Source organism: Sander lucioperca, chromosome 22 (genome assembly GCF_008315115.2).
Source record: "Sander lucioperca isolate FBNREF2018 chromosome 22, SLUC_FBN_1.2, whole genome shotgun sequence".
Lineage (NCBI taxonomy): Eukaryota > Metazoa > Chordata > Actinopteri > Perciformes > Percidae > Sander > Sander lucioperca.
Window position 1 is genome coordinate 3,953,788 of NC_050194.1, and position 17,500 is coordinate 3,971,287.

Genomic DNA, 17,500 nt, shown 5'->3' on the forward strand with positions numbered 1-17,500 from the left:
GAACTGATCTGACTCCCGAGCATTCCCAGGTCAGACGGGAAATCTCGCAAAATCCCTCGAGATCAAACGTGACTTCAGAGTAAACAATCATGGCGGACGAAGAGGATGCAGTGGCAATAATTTGTAGTTAGTTTTTAACCGAAAAAAAACGTTATCAAAAGAAAAGGCGACGGTCAAAGAAGTGGAGACAACGCGAGCATGGACTATACTTGCTACATCATGATATGGAGGTGAGTTGTTGTTTTTTCTCATAGAAATGTCCTCGCCGCCTCGTCACCTCTCTTTCTGATTGGCTACACACCACAGTCCACAGGCTGCGTGCTCGTTTGTCTCCGGGGGACACCACACACGAGGAGGAATCGGGCCAAAACAATCCAACATGTTGGATATCCCCGATTTGAGATGGGAGCGGTCCCGACGTCCTTCCGAGCAGACGAGAGCAGTCTTAACACACCACACACGGCAGGAATATCTGATCAGATTATTTTACCATAATCGGAGCATCCTTAAGACTGTGTGAAGGGGTGAATCGGGGCTAAAATCGGCCTAATTATCCTGCCGTGTGAACCAGGCGTTACACAGATTTAGGCAGATTTGTCAACAATATTTGAGAGAAATAAGCCTTTTGTGTACATAAAAAACAGTCTTAGATCTTTGAGTTCAGCTCATGAAAAATGGGGGCAAAAACAAAAGTGTTGCATTTAACCCTAACCCTTACCCTAACCCTTACACTAACCCCTAACCCCCTAACCCTAACCCCTTACCCAAAGTGAGGTGTAAGCGTGTGTAATCATACAGCTGCTACGTCTCCTGTCTTCCCTAACATAGCATGAGTTTACAAGATGTTCATAAGACCACATGTGGGGAGACAGACTTTACAACCAGTTTTAATGTAAGAGCCGACTTCCCAGAGTTAGCTCGGGTCAACAGAAGTATATTTCCAGAAACCTGACCTACTGCTCTCTGCGTGCTGTTAGAACCAGTCACATTACAAACTACTCTAGAAAATGCATTTCCTGCAGAAAATGCATGTGAACGCTGAAAAGCTGAAAAGCTAAACTGGATTAACATCATCTAAATAAAAGCCAGTAAGTCAGTTTAGCACCAAAATAAATTACTTATAAAAGGCCGCAACTTCGACGATACATATCCAGAATTAACATTCCTCTCTCTGTGTGTTGTCGTTGTCTAACTCCGTTGTTTTTGGGAAACAACAGAAAACTTTGAGCTAACAAGCTACACGCTGACAATGTCATGTTTTGAAGAACATGTGGAAAGTGATACAGATGGGCCTGCTTGGTTCTTTCGGGGAACAGTACCTGAATTGGACCAAAAAGGTGCCGGTACTCAGTAGTTCAGTAGTTGCATGACATGATCATCGCATGCATCTTGGATATATATTTATATGTATCTGCATTTCTTGGTAACATGTGACTACAAATGTACTTTTGTATGCATGTAGGGCTTGACGTTAACTTTTTTGCTCAATGCCACTGTGGCTAGTGTTGCTGGACTGTGTCAACAGTTAACTTCATTTAATATGGGATGAGGAGTTTTCACCAGAACCAGTTCCTTCCTGAGACTGTTCAGCAGAGACACTGTCGCTGCGTCCGGAGCTTAGCTCTGCCCAGGACCGTTGTGATTGGTTGATTGAGAGTGTTACTGGTTATTGATCAGGTGTGTGTCGTTACCTCGCTCCAGACCAGCATGGTGCCAAAGACGACCTGCAGGCCGTCAAAGAAGTTGTCTCCGATCAGGATGACGGTCGCTCCGCCCGTCGTCCATCCCTCACTGGGACTGATGGCTTTTATACAGGGAGTGGCTGCTGACAGACAGACAGGCAGACAGACAGACAGGCAGGCAGAGAGACAGACAGACAGACAGGCAGACAGACAGGGAGACAGAGAGACAGAGAGACAGACAGGCAGGCAGTCAGACAGAAAGACAGAGAGAGAGGGAAATAGAAATGTTAGCATCTCGTTACATGATGCTCGTTAAAGCTCCAGATCAGGTAAGATGGCAGCAGGAAAGTCTTCCAAAGTTGTTTGAGGGTCCCGACATACAGGTAGGGAAACACATTCCAGTCCGACTACTGAAGGACACACAATCACACACACACACACACACACACACACACACTTATATACACACAAACACACACACACACACACACACACACACACACACACACACTTATATACACACACACACACAGACACACACACACACACACACACAGAACGTGATTTAATTGGGTCATGGCTTTTATCCGCTTTAGCTTAGTTCATTCACTCTCTCTCAGTCGACCGGTAATGACTACTTTCTCTTCTTTCAAGAGCGGCTGCAGATTAATTATAAAGTGAAATGAAGAGAAAGTGTGTGTGTGTGTGTGTGTGTGTGTGTGTGTGTGTGTGTGTGTGTGTGTATGTATGTGTGTGTGTGTGTGTGTGTGTAGCTGAGCGGCTAATCTCATCACTGAAGACTTAAAAAGACATTACAGCACCTGACCTCTATTCTGTTCTGTTCTGTTTCAGGATCAGAAGGACAGGAATCCCTGTTTGTTTATCGTCCGACATACAGGGGCGGAGCCAGACGTACACATTCAGGGGGCGGGGCCAAATGTAAACATACAGGGGGCGGAGCCAGACGTACACATAGAGGGAGCGGAGCCAGACATTGTAAACCTTTGGTGCTCAGCCCAAAAATTCCTAATAATCTGTACATAATTTTGGGAAAAACACGATATTTCCCGAGAAAAAGAATAATTCTGTAGAGCTGACATCCTGTTTTATATCTAACTGTCTTCATCTTATTTTTCTTTCTTCACTTGTAACTTTTCTTTGGGAAGCCCTCTTGAAGCTGAAGGAATTATTATTATTATTAGGCGTAATGAATCGCCTTTTTGGGGACCTGCACATGCTCAAAACCTCACCAAAAGTAGCACATGCTTCAGGCCTGGTGAGAAATGTTACGGCTAGCCAGCTCCCACTACAAACAGGGGCGTAGCACAACATGCTGGGGCCTGTAGAAAGGCATTCTCTATGGCCCCTCCCCACATCCACAGCTATTCAATCTGGCATCTTTTTGGGCCCTCCTCACATGAGGGCCCTGGGTACTCAGGCCCCTTCCCCCCCCTCTCCCAGTCCGACCTCCCTGACTACAAAACTACTAAAATGTTGGTGTAGCCCCTGCAGCATGTTTCCCCGTAAACTAACCAAAATCAGTACGCGTGTATCTGTTGTGTCGTACAAAAAAGCAAACGTGATGATTAGCGGTTGTTGGGTTTCATTTTTAACAAGTTTTCTCTTGTGACTTTTGTGTATGAAAGGTGCTTTATTAAATAAAGGTATTATCATTAATATTATTATTGTTAATATTATTGTTATTATTATTATTATTATTATTATTATTATTGTTAATAATATTATTGTTAATATTATTATTATTGTTAATATTGTTGTTAATATTATTATTATTATTATGAATGAAGAGCTGTTACATTTTTCACTTTGAGTCTGGTTTTGTCTTTTTAATCGTGACTAATAAAATGTGTAAATGCATCAGATCCACGACTACCATCTGACTCCAGACGTGTGATAATCCGTGTTTGAAGGAAGGCAGAGTCTCTCTTTGTCTTCCACAGTGAACACTTAAACGGCTGTAACCGGTCCAGGAGATGTATTTACCGCTGGAGGAGGCCGAATAAAGAGAGAGAGAGGGCTCAAACCCACGGGACTCTGCTGCGCTCTGATTGGGAGGGGGGTCTCCATGGTTACCGTCTTTAATTAGGAGGGCAATTAAAGAGGTTGACACACACACACACACACACACACACACACACACTGTCCTCTCTGGGGACAGGGAGGCGTCTGGTCTAACTACCCATAATCCACTGGGGTGACTTCTCTTCAAAGAGCGAATTATACTCCTCTTCCTCCTCGTTACTCTCCGGCTCCTTGCTCAGCTTTCTGTGGTTCAGATGTTTTAGGATCCAGGTTTTATAAAAAGATCAACTTCAGACTGAGGACTGCTTCTGCTGAATGCTGACCAATCAGAAACTGTCCTGACACGGTGGACTTCTGAGGGAATGGAAGGAGGAGCTTCCAGTTTTAAACTAAACATCACAGTGTCTGTGTACCATAACTTCCACGTAGAAAATACCTTGAAATCTTCACAGTCATGCAGCAGAATGTGTGCGTTATCCTGCGAATGCAACGCGAGCCACAATGACGTTTAAACAATAAAACTAAAACATGGTGGTTTGGGTTGAAATGACAATGTTATGTTACGTAACGTACACAGGAGGCCATAGTTAGGTAAGGATGTAAGTTACGTAAGAAAAGTCTGTTAAAACCAGCCCGTTCTCACACCAAACTCGTAACATACGGAGGTTTGGACAGTGGCTGTCAGCATCCTTCAGCGTGTTAGTATAACGTACCGCGGAGAGCAGCAGCTCCACGGGGTTTAGACAGTAGTTCGTGTCCCGCCCGGCACCTTTCCTAAAGTCGCTTTCTTCTGTAACCGTCCCGTTATTCACGCGTGTCACGGAAACGTAAGCCCACCCACAAGCTTTTCCTTAACCTAACTGCGTCAAAAAAAGGGACCCCAATAGTCCCGACAAAGCGTGTTTAGATAGAGCGCGTTATATGATGCTAACGGAGACTTTTAGCGTCAATTACAACGACAAAGGTCACCTGACCAAGCGTCCGTATTTTAGTGAGAATCTGTTGGTTAAAACAAGTCAACGTTGACTTTTCTCTTGGTTTACATGGTTGTGGGTGTGTGTGTGTGTGTCTGTGTGTGTGTGTGTGTGTGTGTGTGTGTGTGTCTGTGTGTGTGTGTGTGTGTGTGTGTGTGTGTGTGTGTGTGTGTCTGTGTCGGTGTGTGTGTGTGTGTCTGTGTGTGTGTTTCTGTGTGTGTGTGTGTGTGTTTCTGTGTGTGTGTGTGTCTGTGTCGGTGTGTGTGTGTGTGTGTGTGTCTGTGTGTGTGTTTCTGTGTTTCTGTGTGTGTGTGTGTGTGTGTGTGTGTTTCTGTGTTTCTGTGTGTGTGTGTGTGTGTGTGTGTGTGTGTGTGTGTGTGTGTGTGTGTGTGTGTGTGTGTGTGTGTGTGTGTGTGTGTGTGTGTGTGTGTGTGTGTGTGTGTGTGTGTGTGTGTGTGTGTGTGTGTGTGTGTGTGTGTGTGTGTGTGTGTGTGTGTGTGTGTGTGTGTGTGTGTGACTGTGTGTGTGTAGCTTCTGATTGGTTCAACAAATATCTTTTGGACATTTTATTCATCAGATTTTGGACCTCTAGACATGTACTTGTAATTCTTTACATTTACATTGTCCTGATCTGAAATGAGGGCCGCTGAATAAAGGTTGAATGAATGAATGAATGAATGAATGAATGGATGAATGGATGAATGAATGAATGAATGGATGAATGAATGGATGAATGGATGAATGAATGAATGAATGGATGAATGGATGAATGGAGATTTTAAACCTGCGTACCTTCAGACGGGTCCAGTCTGCGGGCTCGGCGGCCATGTTTGGAGTTGTTGTGTACGAACATGTTGTCGGAGACGGCGAGAACGTGGCCGTCTACGTTGACTGTCGTAGACACCACCACCTGCAAACAGAAACAGAAAACTTTATTTAAAACCGACAGAGAGACCGAACAGGGCTCCTGATCTCTGAAGAGACGTAGACAGCAGGAGTAGAAATAAATCTGTAAAATACACTTCTGGCAGCTCATTCCTCGGGATTATTAACATTTAGCTATAGTATATAGTAGCTACAGTAAAGGCTCAGAACATTTTAGACGATGCTGTTCAGTTATAAAAGTTCTGATAAGAAATCTGTTCTTTAATAATTTAATATAATGGTGTTGTGATCAGCTCATGTTTTTAGCTAAAATTACATATATGCCACACAACCAGGGTTCAAAATTAACTTTTACTCCACCAGCCAAATGGCTAGTGAATGTCTGAATGTTACCAGCCATTCAATAGAGTACTGTTGTTTCTTTGGCTGCTGAGTGAAGTACATCTACCAGCCTCGTGTATTTTACCAACATTTGGCAGGTGGATGCTGCTGATTCTGAACCCTGCACACAACCCAAACTATTTAACACGTTAAACTGCTTTCAATCCTCCAGAAGATGACGGAGCACAGACATAATGCTAGAAAATGTAAATAACAACAGAAATACAACTGTTAATACACAGATATTATAGCGCTGCACAATTAATCACATTTATACTGAAATTGCAATATGTGGGGCGGCCTCTAGCTCCCCCAGGAGAGCGTGCGCCTCACGTAGGCTGAGTCATTTGCAGCGGTGCGGGTTTGAGTCCGACCTGCTGCCCTGTGCTGCGGGTCATCATATAATCTACTGTCACTATATAATACAGGGAAAGCCCCAAAAAAGAAAAGAAATCACAATATGGACTAGCACAAACCAATTAACAAATAAAATGTGAAATATTATTTTTTTAAATATAAAATGTATTAAAATTAAAAAATGAATAAATAACAAATGTTAAAAAATCTATTTTTAATTTGTCTAAATGTATTTCAATGACAACAGGGTACCACTGCCCCCCCCCCTCCCTCCCCCCTCCCCTGTGTGATGTCACTTCCTCTCAGCTGAGGCCGTTCATCATCCGGCAGCTGGTTGCCGTTGATCCATGGCGACAGAGCAGAAGTTTGCTGCTCTCCGTCGCCACGGTGACTAACCGGCTCATCCTTCACCCTGCTGTCAACAACCACCTACTAATCTAAGGCTTCACCTGTCTGTCTGTCTGTCTGTCTGTCTGTCTGTCTGTGTGTGTGTGTCTGTGTGTGTGTGTGTGTGTGTGTGTGTGTGTCTGTGTGTGTGTGTGTGTGTGTGTGTGTGTGTGTGTGTCTGTCTGTCTGTCTGTGTGTGTGTGTGTGTGTGTGTGTGTGTGTGTGTGTGTGTGTGTGTGTGTGTGTCTGTGTGTGTGTGTGTGTGTGTGTGTGTAGGTATGTGTGCAGGTAAGTGCATAGGCACATTGGTACATGTGTAGGTATGTGTGTAGGTAATGTGTGTGTCTGTGTGTGTGTGTGTGTGTGTGTGTGTGTGTGTGTGTGTGTCTGTGTGTGTGTGTGTGTGTGTGTGTGTGTGTGTGTCGGTGTGTCTGTGTGTGTGTGTGTGTGTGTGTGTGTGTGTGTGTGTGTGTGTAGGTATGTGTGCAGGTAATGTGTGTGTCTGTGTGTGTGTGTGTGTGTGTGTGTGTGTGTGTGTGTGTGTGTCTCTGTGTGTGTAGGTATGTGTGTCTGTGTGTGTGTGTGTGTGTGTCTGTGTGTGTGTGTGTGTGTGTGTGTGTGTGTGTCTGTGTGTCTGTGTGTGTGTGTGTGTGTGTGTGTGTGTGTCTGTCTGTGTGTCTGTGTGTGTGTGTGTGTGTGTGTGTGTGTGTGTGTGTGTGTGTGTGTGTGTCTGTGTCTGTGTGTGTCTGTCTGTCTGTCTGTCTGTCTGTGTGTGTGTGTGTGTGTGTGTGTGTGTGTGTGTGTGTGTAGGTATGTGTGTAGGTATGTGTGTAGGTAATGTGTGTGTCTGTGTGTGTGTGTGTGTGTCTGTCTGTCTGTGTGTGTGTGTGTAGGTATGTGTGTAGGTAAGTGCATAGGTAATGTGTGTGTCTGTGTGTGTGTGTGTGTGTGTGTGTGTGTGTGTGTGTGTGTCTGTGTGTGTGTGTGTGTGTAGGTATGTGTGTCTGTGTGTGTGTGTGTGTCTGTGTGTGTGTGTGTGTGTGTGTGTGTCTGTGTGTCTGTGTGTGTGTGTGTCTGTGTCTGTGTGTGTCTGTCTGTCTGTCTGTCTGTGTGTGTGTGTGTGTGTGTGTGTGTGTGTGTGTGTGTGTGTGTGTGTGTGTGTGTGTGTGTGTGTGTGTGTGTAGGTATGTGTGTAGGTAATGTGTGTGTCTGTGTGTGTGTGTGTGTGTGTCTGTCTGTCTGTGTGTGTGTGTAGGTATGTGTGTAGGTAAGTGCATAGGTAATGTGTGTGTCTGTGTGTGTGTGTGTGTGTGTCTGTCTGTCTGTGTGTGTGTGTAGGTAAGTGCATAGGTAATGTGTGTAGGGACGTTGGTGAGTACGTACGTAGGTACGTGGCTACACTTGGCCACTACGCCGTAGACAGACGTGCATCTCTCTAGAAATGCAACTTCAGCGACGCAGACTCCAACAACTGTTATTGGTCCACTTGGCCGTGGCTTGGTAGCAACACATTAACTCTTTATTTCTAGGCTCTCCTTCGTCGTGAACAACACGAAATTAAGGATAGGGTCAACGTTTCCCACCCTGAGGGGAGACACTTTGTTTCTCTGCCTCCACTGCCAGAGTCGGTACTCACTCAGAAGATAATCCCGTCACGCTCTCACTCGATCTACCACACACTCCCCTGCACACACACACAAACGCACAAGTATAAATCCTCTCAACGGCGTAGGACACTTACAGAGGCTACAGCCTAGAGACTACGTACAACCGTAACCAGCCCACTGTGAGCCTGGTACAGAGCACCGTGAGGTGACGGTCCTTTCAGAGGCTGTTACAGTTGAGGTTAGCAGAGAGATTTTTAATGATGGAGGGTAGGCTAAACACGTTAGGAAAATCAAAGAAAGACAGACAGACAGTTCCAGTTGACATCTCATATTATATCTGCAAAGCAATAAGCCTCGGGCCACCCCGCTGCAATGCATCATGGGTACAGCAGGTCCTCCAAAGCCACGACCTGCCCTTTGGGAAATGAATTTATCTTTGTGTGTGTGTGTGTGTGTGTGTGTGTGTGTGTGTGTGTGTGTGTGTGTGTTACCTGGAACCTCCGCATGTCTCGTGGGTTTCCAGCATTCTTCAGACAGTTCTGGTTACACTTTAGGAAGAACTTCAGGAAGAACCTACACACAGACACGCAGACAGACAGGCAGACACACAGACAGGCAGACAGACAGACCATCAGTTAGTGTAACTAAAAGCGTGTTTTTGCCACTGAGCCTTAGATTAATATTCTTAGTGTGAGACAACGTAGTGGAAAGTTCCCTACAGATATAAACCTTTTTGTTCACATCAAACAGCCCCAAAATCCCCATCACCAAACCAACCAGACTCCATGTAAATAATCAGGACTTTTATCATCGTAAAACACACTTCATTCAAAGTGGACAGAAACTAAATAAAACTATCAAAAGCTGTCTTGGTTCATCTTTCCACTGTTCCAACAATCACCACATTTACATGTGGAGATATGCTGGCTCTATACACGCTAAAAGTCCTGATTATTTACATGGAGTCTGGTGGGTTTGGTAATTATCATTGTTAACTTCATTCTTTATAGGTTTGCCTGTAAATCTGACATGAATCTGAACTTTGGGCTGATCTTTGCTTGTTTATTGTTTGTTTGTTGGATGGGAGGGGAACACAGGTGTTTCCACGGTAACGGGTTGTAGACACACACACGGAGAAGGACAAAAGAAGACAGAAGTCTCCGAGGGACTCTGCAGTATTGATTACCCAGCCTTCCTTGCTGCTTGTCTCTAATGAGGCTACAGAAGGACAAAGTGCTGACACACACACACACACACACACACACACACACACACACACACACAATGAACAGATGCTCTGCAGACACATCAACCTTCTAAATGACGATCAGCATGTTTCAACAATTCAAACCATCCTTAACTGACATTATTAATCTCCAAACAACATTTAAACTACGACAACATATCACGGTCATTATAGGGAAATAAATATAATACGGAGCCAGAGGCTGGGGGTAATATTCAGAGATTAAAGCAGTAAATTTACAAGAAAAAAGTCAGAAAAAATGTTTTATCACATTGCTTCCTGATGAGCTCAGATGTACTACTACTACTACTACTACTACTACTTACTGAGTATTCTGGCTGTGGTTGATGACCTAATCATAATATATACAGTCAGACTTATCAATAAGGAAATACTCCTTATTATACAGGATCAGAATCATAACAGGCATCGAAAAAAGCAACAAATATGTTAAAAGAAAGACAGCCTGTAATGAAAAGGACAGCCAGATATGAAGGGGGAGGGGGGGGAGACATGCAGGAAATCATCACAGGTCGGATTCTAACCCTGGACCTTCTCCGCGAGGCATACATCTCTATATATGTGCGCCTGATCTACCAACTGAGCTAACCCGAAACAGAAGCGACATAAATATTAAAATAAGCTAAAAAACTTTACCCTATGAGTCAGTGTTTCTCAAATGGGGGTACGTGTACCCCTAGGGGTACTTTAGAGTACTGCAGGGAATACGTGACATTTTTGCAAAAATGCAAACTTAAAAATATGTCATGCATAATTCCTAAAATAATTATACTATATTAATGAATGAAGTGATGGATTCTAAACATCTGAAATGTAGAATTTAAATGTTTTTGTTTAAAAAAGGTTGTTGTTAAGTCAATCACTGGCGGCGCTGTATTGTACCTCTTTATATACACAATACAAAAAGTTTGAGAAACACTGCTATAAGTCACCTATACGTGTTATTTTCAAGCACCCAAACAGAGAGTTAGATTATTAATCACTAAGTAATATGTTAAACATCTAAATTAACTTTAAAAGCTGAAGAAATTGCGTATGAATGCTGAACAGCTGACGCTACACGGGACTGGATGGCTTGCTTTAATGTGTAAGAAAATAAACAACTTTTCCCAAATTATCACATGTACAGTGTACCGTACAATGAAACGAGATTTTATTTCATCCTGAGTATATTAGGAGCAGCAGACAGCTCGGCCGACACATACACACGGCGCCCGGGGAAGAAGGAGCTGACGGAGCTCGGACAAATTAGGAATCTCAAACAAACAGCGAAAAAAAAAAAATTCAACTTCACACACACACACACACACACACTCACACACACACACACACACACACAAACACACAGTTATCGCCGTGGTAACCACCCAGCATCAGCAGCTGATGGTTATCTTATCTTCAGACTCTACATATCTCCTCTCACCTCTTCACCTCCACTCACTTCTCCTCCTCTTCTATCTTAGTACCCCAGCTTATCTCCTCTCGTCTCCTTCCTTGTTTCCTTCCTTATCTCCTTCCCTCTCATCTCCTTCCTTCTTTCCTTCCTTATCTCCATCCCTCTCATCTCCTTCCTTGTTTACTTCCTTATCTCCTTCCCTCTCGTCTCCTTCTTGTGTCTATTTCATCGTCCTCTGAGCCAGCGATCGTCGTCGTAAATCTACTCGACGGACAGATTAAGCTTTCAATTTGTTACCTGATAAGCAGGGAAGACCCGACACACACACACACACACGCACACAGACACACACAGACACACACACACACACACACACACACACACACATACACTCTATTACTGCTCATATTTACGAGCAGGAAATTAGGACGCATCGCAAATTTATCTCCAGGAAGAATGGAAGTCACACACACACTAAAACTGACGCTGAACACACACACACACACACACACACACACACACACACACACACTCTGTCTCTGTGGCCGTACATTACCATCAGGAGAATTCCTTCTCACACTGCGAGTACATTTTCTACTTCAGGGAGCAAATTAACTCCACGCTGAGAAGGTGTGTGTGTGTGTGTGTGTGTGTGTGTATGTGTGTGTCTGAGTGTGTGTGTGTGTGTGTGTGTGTGTGTGTGTGTGTGTGTGTGTGTGTGTGTGTGTGTGTGTGTGTGTGTGTGTGTGTGTGTGCGTGTATGTGTGTGTCTGAGTGTGTGTGTGTGTGCGTGCGTGCATGTGATTTACGTGCCGTTGGCAGCGCTGGCTGTTAATCTGATCCGAGCCATTTAAACTCGGCGTTTCAGGTTCATCTTTACTTTAAAGCAGCTGCTGTCTTCTTCATCTCAGTCCGTCTTTTTCTCACGTTGGTTTTAAGATTCAAAGAAACTAAAGTCATGTCCTCCTGCTCTAAACACAGACATGTCCTCTTGTCCTAAACAAAGACATGTCCTCCTGTCCTGTCCTAGCAGAGTAGGAGGGCGTGCCCTGACAGTACCTATGTAAGGACTACTAGCCAGTCAGAAGCAGAGTATGAGGGCGTGCCCTGACAGTACCTAGGTAAGGACTACTAGCCAGTCAGAAGCAGAGTATGAGGGCCCTGACAGTACCTAGGTAAGGACTACTAGCCAGTCAGAAGCAGAGTATGAGGGCCCTGACAGTACCTAGGTAAGGACTACTAGCCAGTCAGAAGCAGAGTATGAGGGAGTGCCATGCTAGCAGCTAGGCGAGCATTATAACGTGTGTTCCAAAGTGACCACGTTTGTCTCTGAAGTAAAGTCTGGACTACAGTAGAGCTGTTTGGAGAAGTTTGTGAACAGTGTTTTCTGTTGGAGATGGTAAGTCCCTTTGAGGTGGACTTTGGGCTTTTTCACTTTGTAAACCTATAACGTGCACAAATAAATATATAACACAATACAGGAAAGGGAAAAAGCCAAAAAGCATAATATGAGTACTTTAAAGTCCTGCATGTTCACCCCCCTCCCCATGAGAACAGGCTGCTCACACACACACCTGTTCCCTCATGACTATGAATACATGAAGGTGAATGAATTAAGTGTTTTAGGGTGTTTGAGATGTAAATGAGCAGAAGGTTCTGCTGTTAACGATGTTTCTGAATCCTAATGAGAGAGAATTAATGATGACTGTCAGTCAGCAGCAGAGTCATCAATAACCCACGCAGACAGAAACCACTTCCTGTTTCACAGCAGAGCATCACAACGAGTACAAATACTCAACCACTACACACATCAATACATCATTCAATGAAGGAAATTATTGATTGCTTGGCAAATGTTTTAGGATTTTGACAGTTTTCTGTGATTGATTGAAATTAATTTCAAACATGTAAAGAAAATAGAAAGGTCTTGAAAATAGATACTTTCTTTTTAATGATTTATTTCCACAGTTATTTATGTACTTAAAGCTCCATTGTGTAAGAGTTTCTCCCATCTATCGGTGAAATTGTATATGACAACCAACTGAATATTACTTTCTAGCCCCTTCGTCTACGGTGGCTGAACCCAAAATGATCTCTTAGTATCTCCATCGTTCCACGCAGCTGTTCTAGACACTCCAATATTAACTTTGGTCTTGTTGCTTTGCCTGTTGCGTTGTCGTTTAAATTATCTTTTTCGCTTCCCTGGCGAGTAATCTCCCCCTCGTTCAGAATACGATCTCATATTGGACTAAAATAGTTCACCGAAACGTGTTTCTGAAAACATTTTAAGAGAGAAATAGGCCGTGCAGTTGCTGAATCTGTCTTCATTTCAGATCAACAAAGGTCAGTTTAAAAGATTTTCCTCAGATTTTGAGAGACTCTAGTCACGCTCATCCTGCTCCCCGTTTCCTGGTTAGCTCTCCACCAATCAGATGGGTCATTGAGTCCGACTGCCGGCATTGCCCGCCCCGCCGATTATACATGTCAAATCAGCCAAAATGAAGGCCGACGGCCCCTCGGACGGACGACGGCACGGAACACACCGAACAGACTCGAGTCACCGACCTCGCCAGACTGTCAGACGGCCGCTTATCGGGTTGGTGGTTCAGCGCCTTAAGAGGGCGAAAGATGGAGGTATGTCCCTCTTTGGTTAATGTATTATAAAGATGGAGGTATGTCCCTCTTTGGTTAATGTATTATAAAGATGGAGGTATGTCCCTCTTTGGTTAATGTATTATAAAGATGGAGGTATGTCCTTCTTTGGTTAATGTATTATAAAGATGGAGGTATGTCCCTCTTTGGTTAATGTATTATAAAGATGGAGGTATGTCCCTCTTTGGTTAATGTATTATAAAGATGGAGGTATGTCCCTCTTTGGTTAATGTATTATAAAGATGGAGGTATGTCCCTCTTTGGTTAATGTATTATAAAGATGGAGGTATGTCCCTCTTTGGTTAATGTATTATAAAGATGGAGGTATGTCCCTCTTTGGTTAATGTATTATAAAGATGGAGGTATGTCCCTCTTTGGTTAATGTATTATAAAGATGGAGGTATGTCCCTCTTTGGTTAATGTATTATAAAGATGGAGGCGCTACATGGTGGCCATCATTCGAGCGAGTTGCTCGTATGTATTCTGAATGATTCTTAATGTCAGATTCTACTCTTACGAGAATACTTTGATGAGTTGGTGTAAGTAATTACACATGAATGAGCACATATTTGTGAAAAAACAACAACAAAACATTACACAAAGTAGGTTTAAAGATTGAAACATTAAGACCTTTTTATTTATTTTGCTGTTTCTCTTCTCAGAGTGAACTACTTTTGTGTATTTTATGTTTTTGGTTCATTCTTTTGTGTATTGTTGTAAATAAAACTACTCATTAGATGATTGGATGACATGTTTCTGTGTCTCAGGGACTGACGGGAACAAATATCTTTGATTTGTGTCAACACATCTCCACCCCGAGCAGACAAACAGTAAATACTAACCTTAAACCCTCAAATATAAAATATAACTACCTCTGAACTGTATTCTGCTCAGAAAGAAACAGGAAGTGAGTCTGTGTGTTTTATAACGACATTATTCTTGATGACACTGAACATTTTTCTGATTTTATAAGAACAGAAAAGACAAGAAACCTGCTAACGTACTGGATGTCATTTTTGTTTTCTGATCCTAAACAAATTAAAATGAAATGGACTGTTAACACATCTCACAACAGAAAAACAGCGCTAAATTCTGCAGATTTTCATTCTGGATCAACGCTGAAAACTGTAATGTAAATAGATCCACAATTCTCTTTGAGTCTGCCGATACCTAGATATGTTGTTCTGCTGTGACGACACTGAAAATACGTTAAAGTCCAACATCTCTGTTTCATAGAAAACCTGAAAAACACCTCCTGTGCTGCTCCATTACACACACACACACACACACACACACACACACACACACACACACACACACACACACACACACACACACACACACACACACACACACACGCACACACACAGACACACACACACACACACACACACATGCACACACAGACACACACACACACACACACACACACACACACACACACACACACACACACACACACACACACACACACACACACACACACACACACACACACACACACAAATGCACAAAGAGACACACACATACACACACATGCACAAAGAGACACACACACGCACACACACACACACACACACACACACACACATAGACACACACAACATGCACACACACACACACACACACACATGATTAGCATGATGAATATTTGACCTCGCTGTAATTGGAGAACAGAGAAGTTGTCAGGCTCCAACACGCTGCTCTCCGTGTTCTTAGCGTGTTCTTAGCGTGTTCTTAGCGTGTTCTTAGCATGTTTGATGATCTTCAGTGTCGGTGTGTGTCTTTTGTTGTCCCGTTGTCTGTTTTAAACTTCAGCTTAGTGCGGGTCTACGAGTCTCTGTCAGGAACTCTGAATTTAGTTTGAAGAGGCTGAAATGTTCTTGTTAAATTAAACTAAACATGACAGAACAGAGTTCAAGTTTGACAGCTGTGTGTGTGTGTGTGTGTGTGTGTGTGTGTGTGTGTGTGTGTGGGGGGGGGTGGATCTCATTAACACCAAATGCTGGACAGGTTTTCTGCTAATTAACAGCCGCGGCTGGTTCGAACATGAAGCTAATTAACAGCTATTATCACCAACAAACACACACACACACACACACACACGCACACACACACACACACACACACACACACACACACGCACACACACGTGCGCACACACACACACACACACACACACACACACATACTTCATGACTTTTCATAAGTACGCAAAATCACACATTTTGTCTCCGGCTATAAAAAGGCAATCAGTGTGTGTGTGTGTGTGTGTGTGTGTGTGTGTGTGTGTGTCAGATGGCATCACAGGCTGAAGAACAAAATGCCAGCTGTTATAACACACACACACGGTGTAGAGATCTGTGCAGTTGTTGCGAGATTAAAGCAGAACATGTTGACATTTCCTGACGCTAGTCCAGAAAAACTGGATCCTACAATTCCCACAATGCAAGTGGAGTGGGGAAGTTTATATATAAATATATTTAATCACTTAACCTGAAGTGCCAGATAGTTTGTTACACAGAACATATCTAAGGGGGTGTCATTGGTTTTGAAAAGGGCAGAAAGGTGAAATGCTTACATTGAGCCATATGATCCAAATGATCCAAATGCTCGTAGTTGTATCATCAAGTTATTTTAAAACACGTGAAGACATATCCTCGGCATACTGTCATGTACACTTACTTCTGCAATATTTTAATTTATTCCTTGTATTGTATATATTTTGTACTTATTACCCCGTAGGTCTGGGAGAAAAATATGAATAAAGTTGCCTCGACATATCATCGGAATATCGTCACTGTACGTCCAAAACCATTATTTTGAAAATATTTTATTGAATGTTTTACGTCAGACGAAGTCAGAACAAATGAAATCGTCACTGTGACCAACAGCAAAAACTAAAATAACGAGATCTGGAGATACAGAGTTTCTCCCAGAGAGCAACGATGGGTCTTTTTGTTCATAATTGTTTGTGAGAAATTGTAAGATGGCTTCATGTATGAACGGTCCCATTAATTCAATATTTGTATTACTGTTTAATATCTTAATCTTGGACAAGATTACAATATTTCATTTCCCAGTCATGACCGAAAGAACGAGATCCAGGGTACAAGCGGCCGAAATGGGTTTCCTCAGGAGGGTGGCTGGCGTCTCCCTTAGAGATAGGGTGAGAAGCTCAGTCATCCGTGAGGAGCTCGGAGTAGAGCCGCTGCTCCTTCGCGTCGAAAGGAGCCAGTTGAGGTGGTTCGGGCATCTGGTAAGGATGCCCCCTGGGCGCCTCCCTAGGGAGGTTTTCCAGGCACGTCCAGCTGGGAGGAGGCCTCGGGGAAGACCCAGGACTAGGTGGAGGGATTATATCTCCAACCTGGCCTGGGAACGCCTCGGGATCCCCCAGTCGGAGCTGGTTAATGTGGCTCGGGAAAGGGAAGTTTGGGGTCCCCTGCTGGAGCTGCTACCCCCGCGACCCGTTACCGGATAAGCGGAAGAAGATGGATGGATGGATTTCCCAGACTCTATCTTTGGGGGGATCTTATTCCATGTTATTATATATTATATATGGGTGATCTCTGATGGTAAAGGTGCATTTTCCCTGTCCTCTATCCTAATCCCTACCCTACTCTAACTTCTCTTCATTGGTCTTTGTTTGTGTTGTTGTGTTGGGTTGTCGGTCTTTGTTTGTGTTGTTGTGTTGGGATGTTGGCCGTTGTTTGTGTTGTTGTGTTGGGTTGTTGGTCTTTGTTTGTGTTGTTGTGTTGGGTTGTCGGTCTTAGTTTGTGTTGTTGTGATGGGTTGTTGGTCGTTGTTTGTGTTGTTGTGTTGGGTTGTTGGTCTTTGTTTGTGTTGTTGTGTTGGGTTGTCGGTCTTTG

General features: G+C 43.4%; 1 protein-coding gene across 4 annotated transcripts in view; it reads right to left on the minus strand.

The window, feature by feature from the left end:
• ebf3a (EBF transcription factor 3a) overlaps nucleotides 1–17,500 on the minus strand; it is a 56,848-nt gene that overhangs the window by 20,641 nt on the left and 18,707 nt on the right. For 2 of the 4 annotated variants that reach the window (XM_035997812.1, XM_035997810.1), the window contains exons 7-9: nucleotides 8,808–8,889; nucleotides 5,492–5,609; nucleotides 1,692–1,822 (exon numbers count right to left, since the gene is read on the minus strand). In XM_035997812.1, coding sequence (XP_035853705.1) covers nucleotides 1,692–1,822; nucleotides 5,492–5,609; nucleotides 8,808–8,889 — 331 coding nt within the window. Of the gene's footprint in view, nucleotides 1–1,691; nucleotides 1,826–5,491; nucleotides 5,610–8,807; nucleotides 8,890–17,500 lie in introns of all 4 variants that reach the window. The other 2 variants (XM_035997811.1, XM_035997809.1) reach the window with 1 other exon arrangement.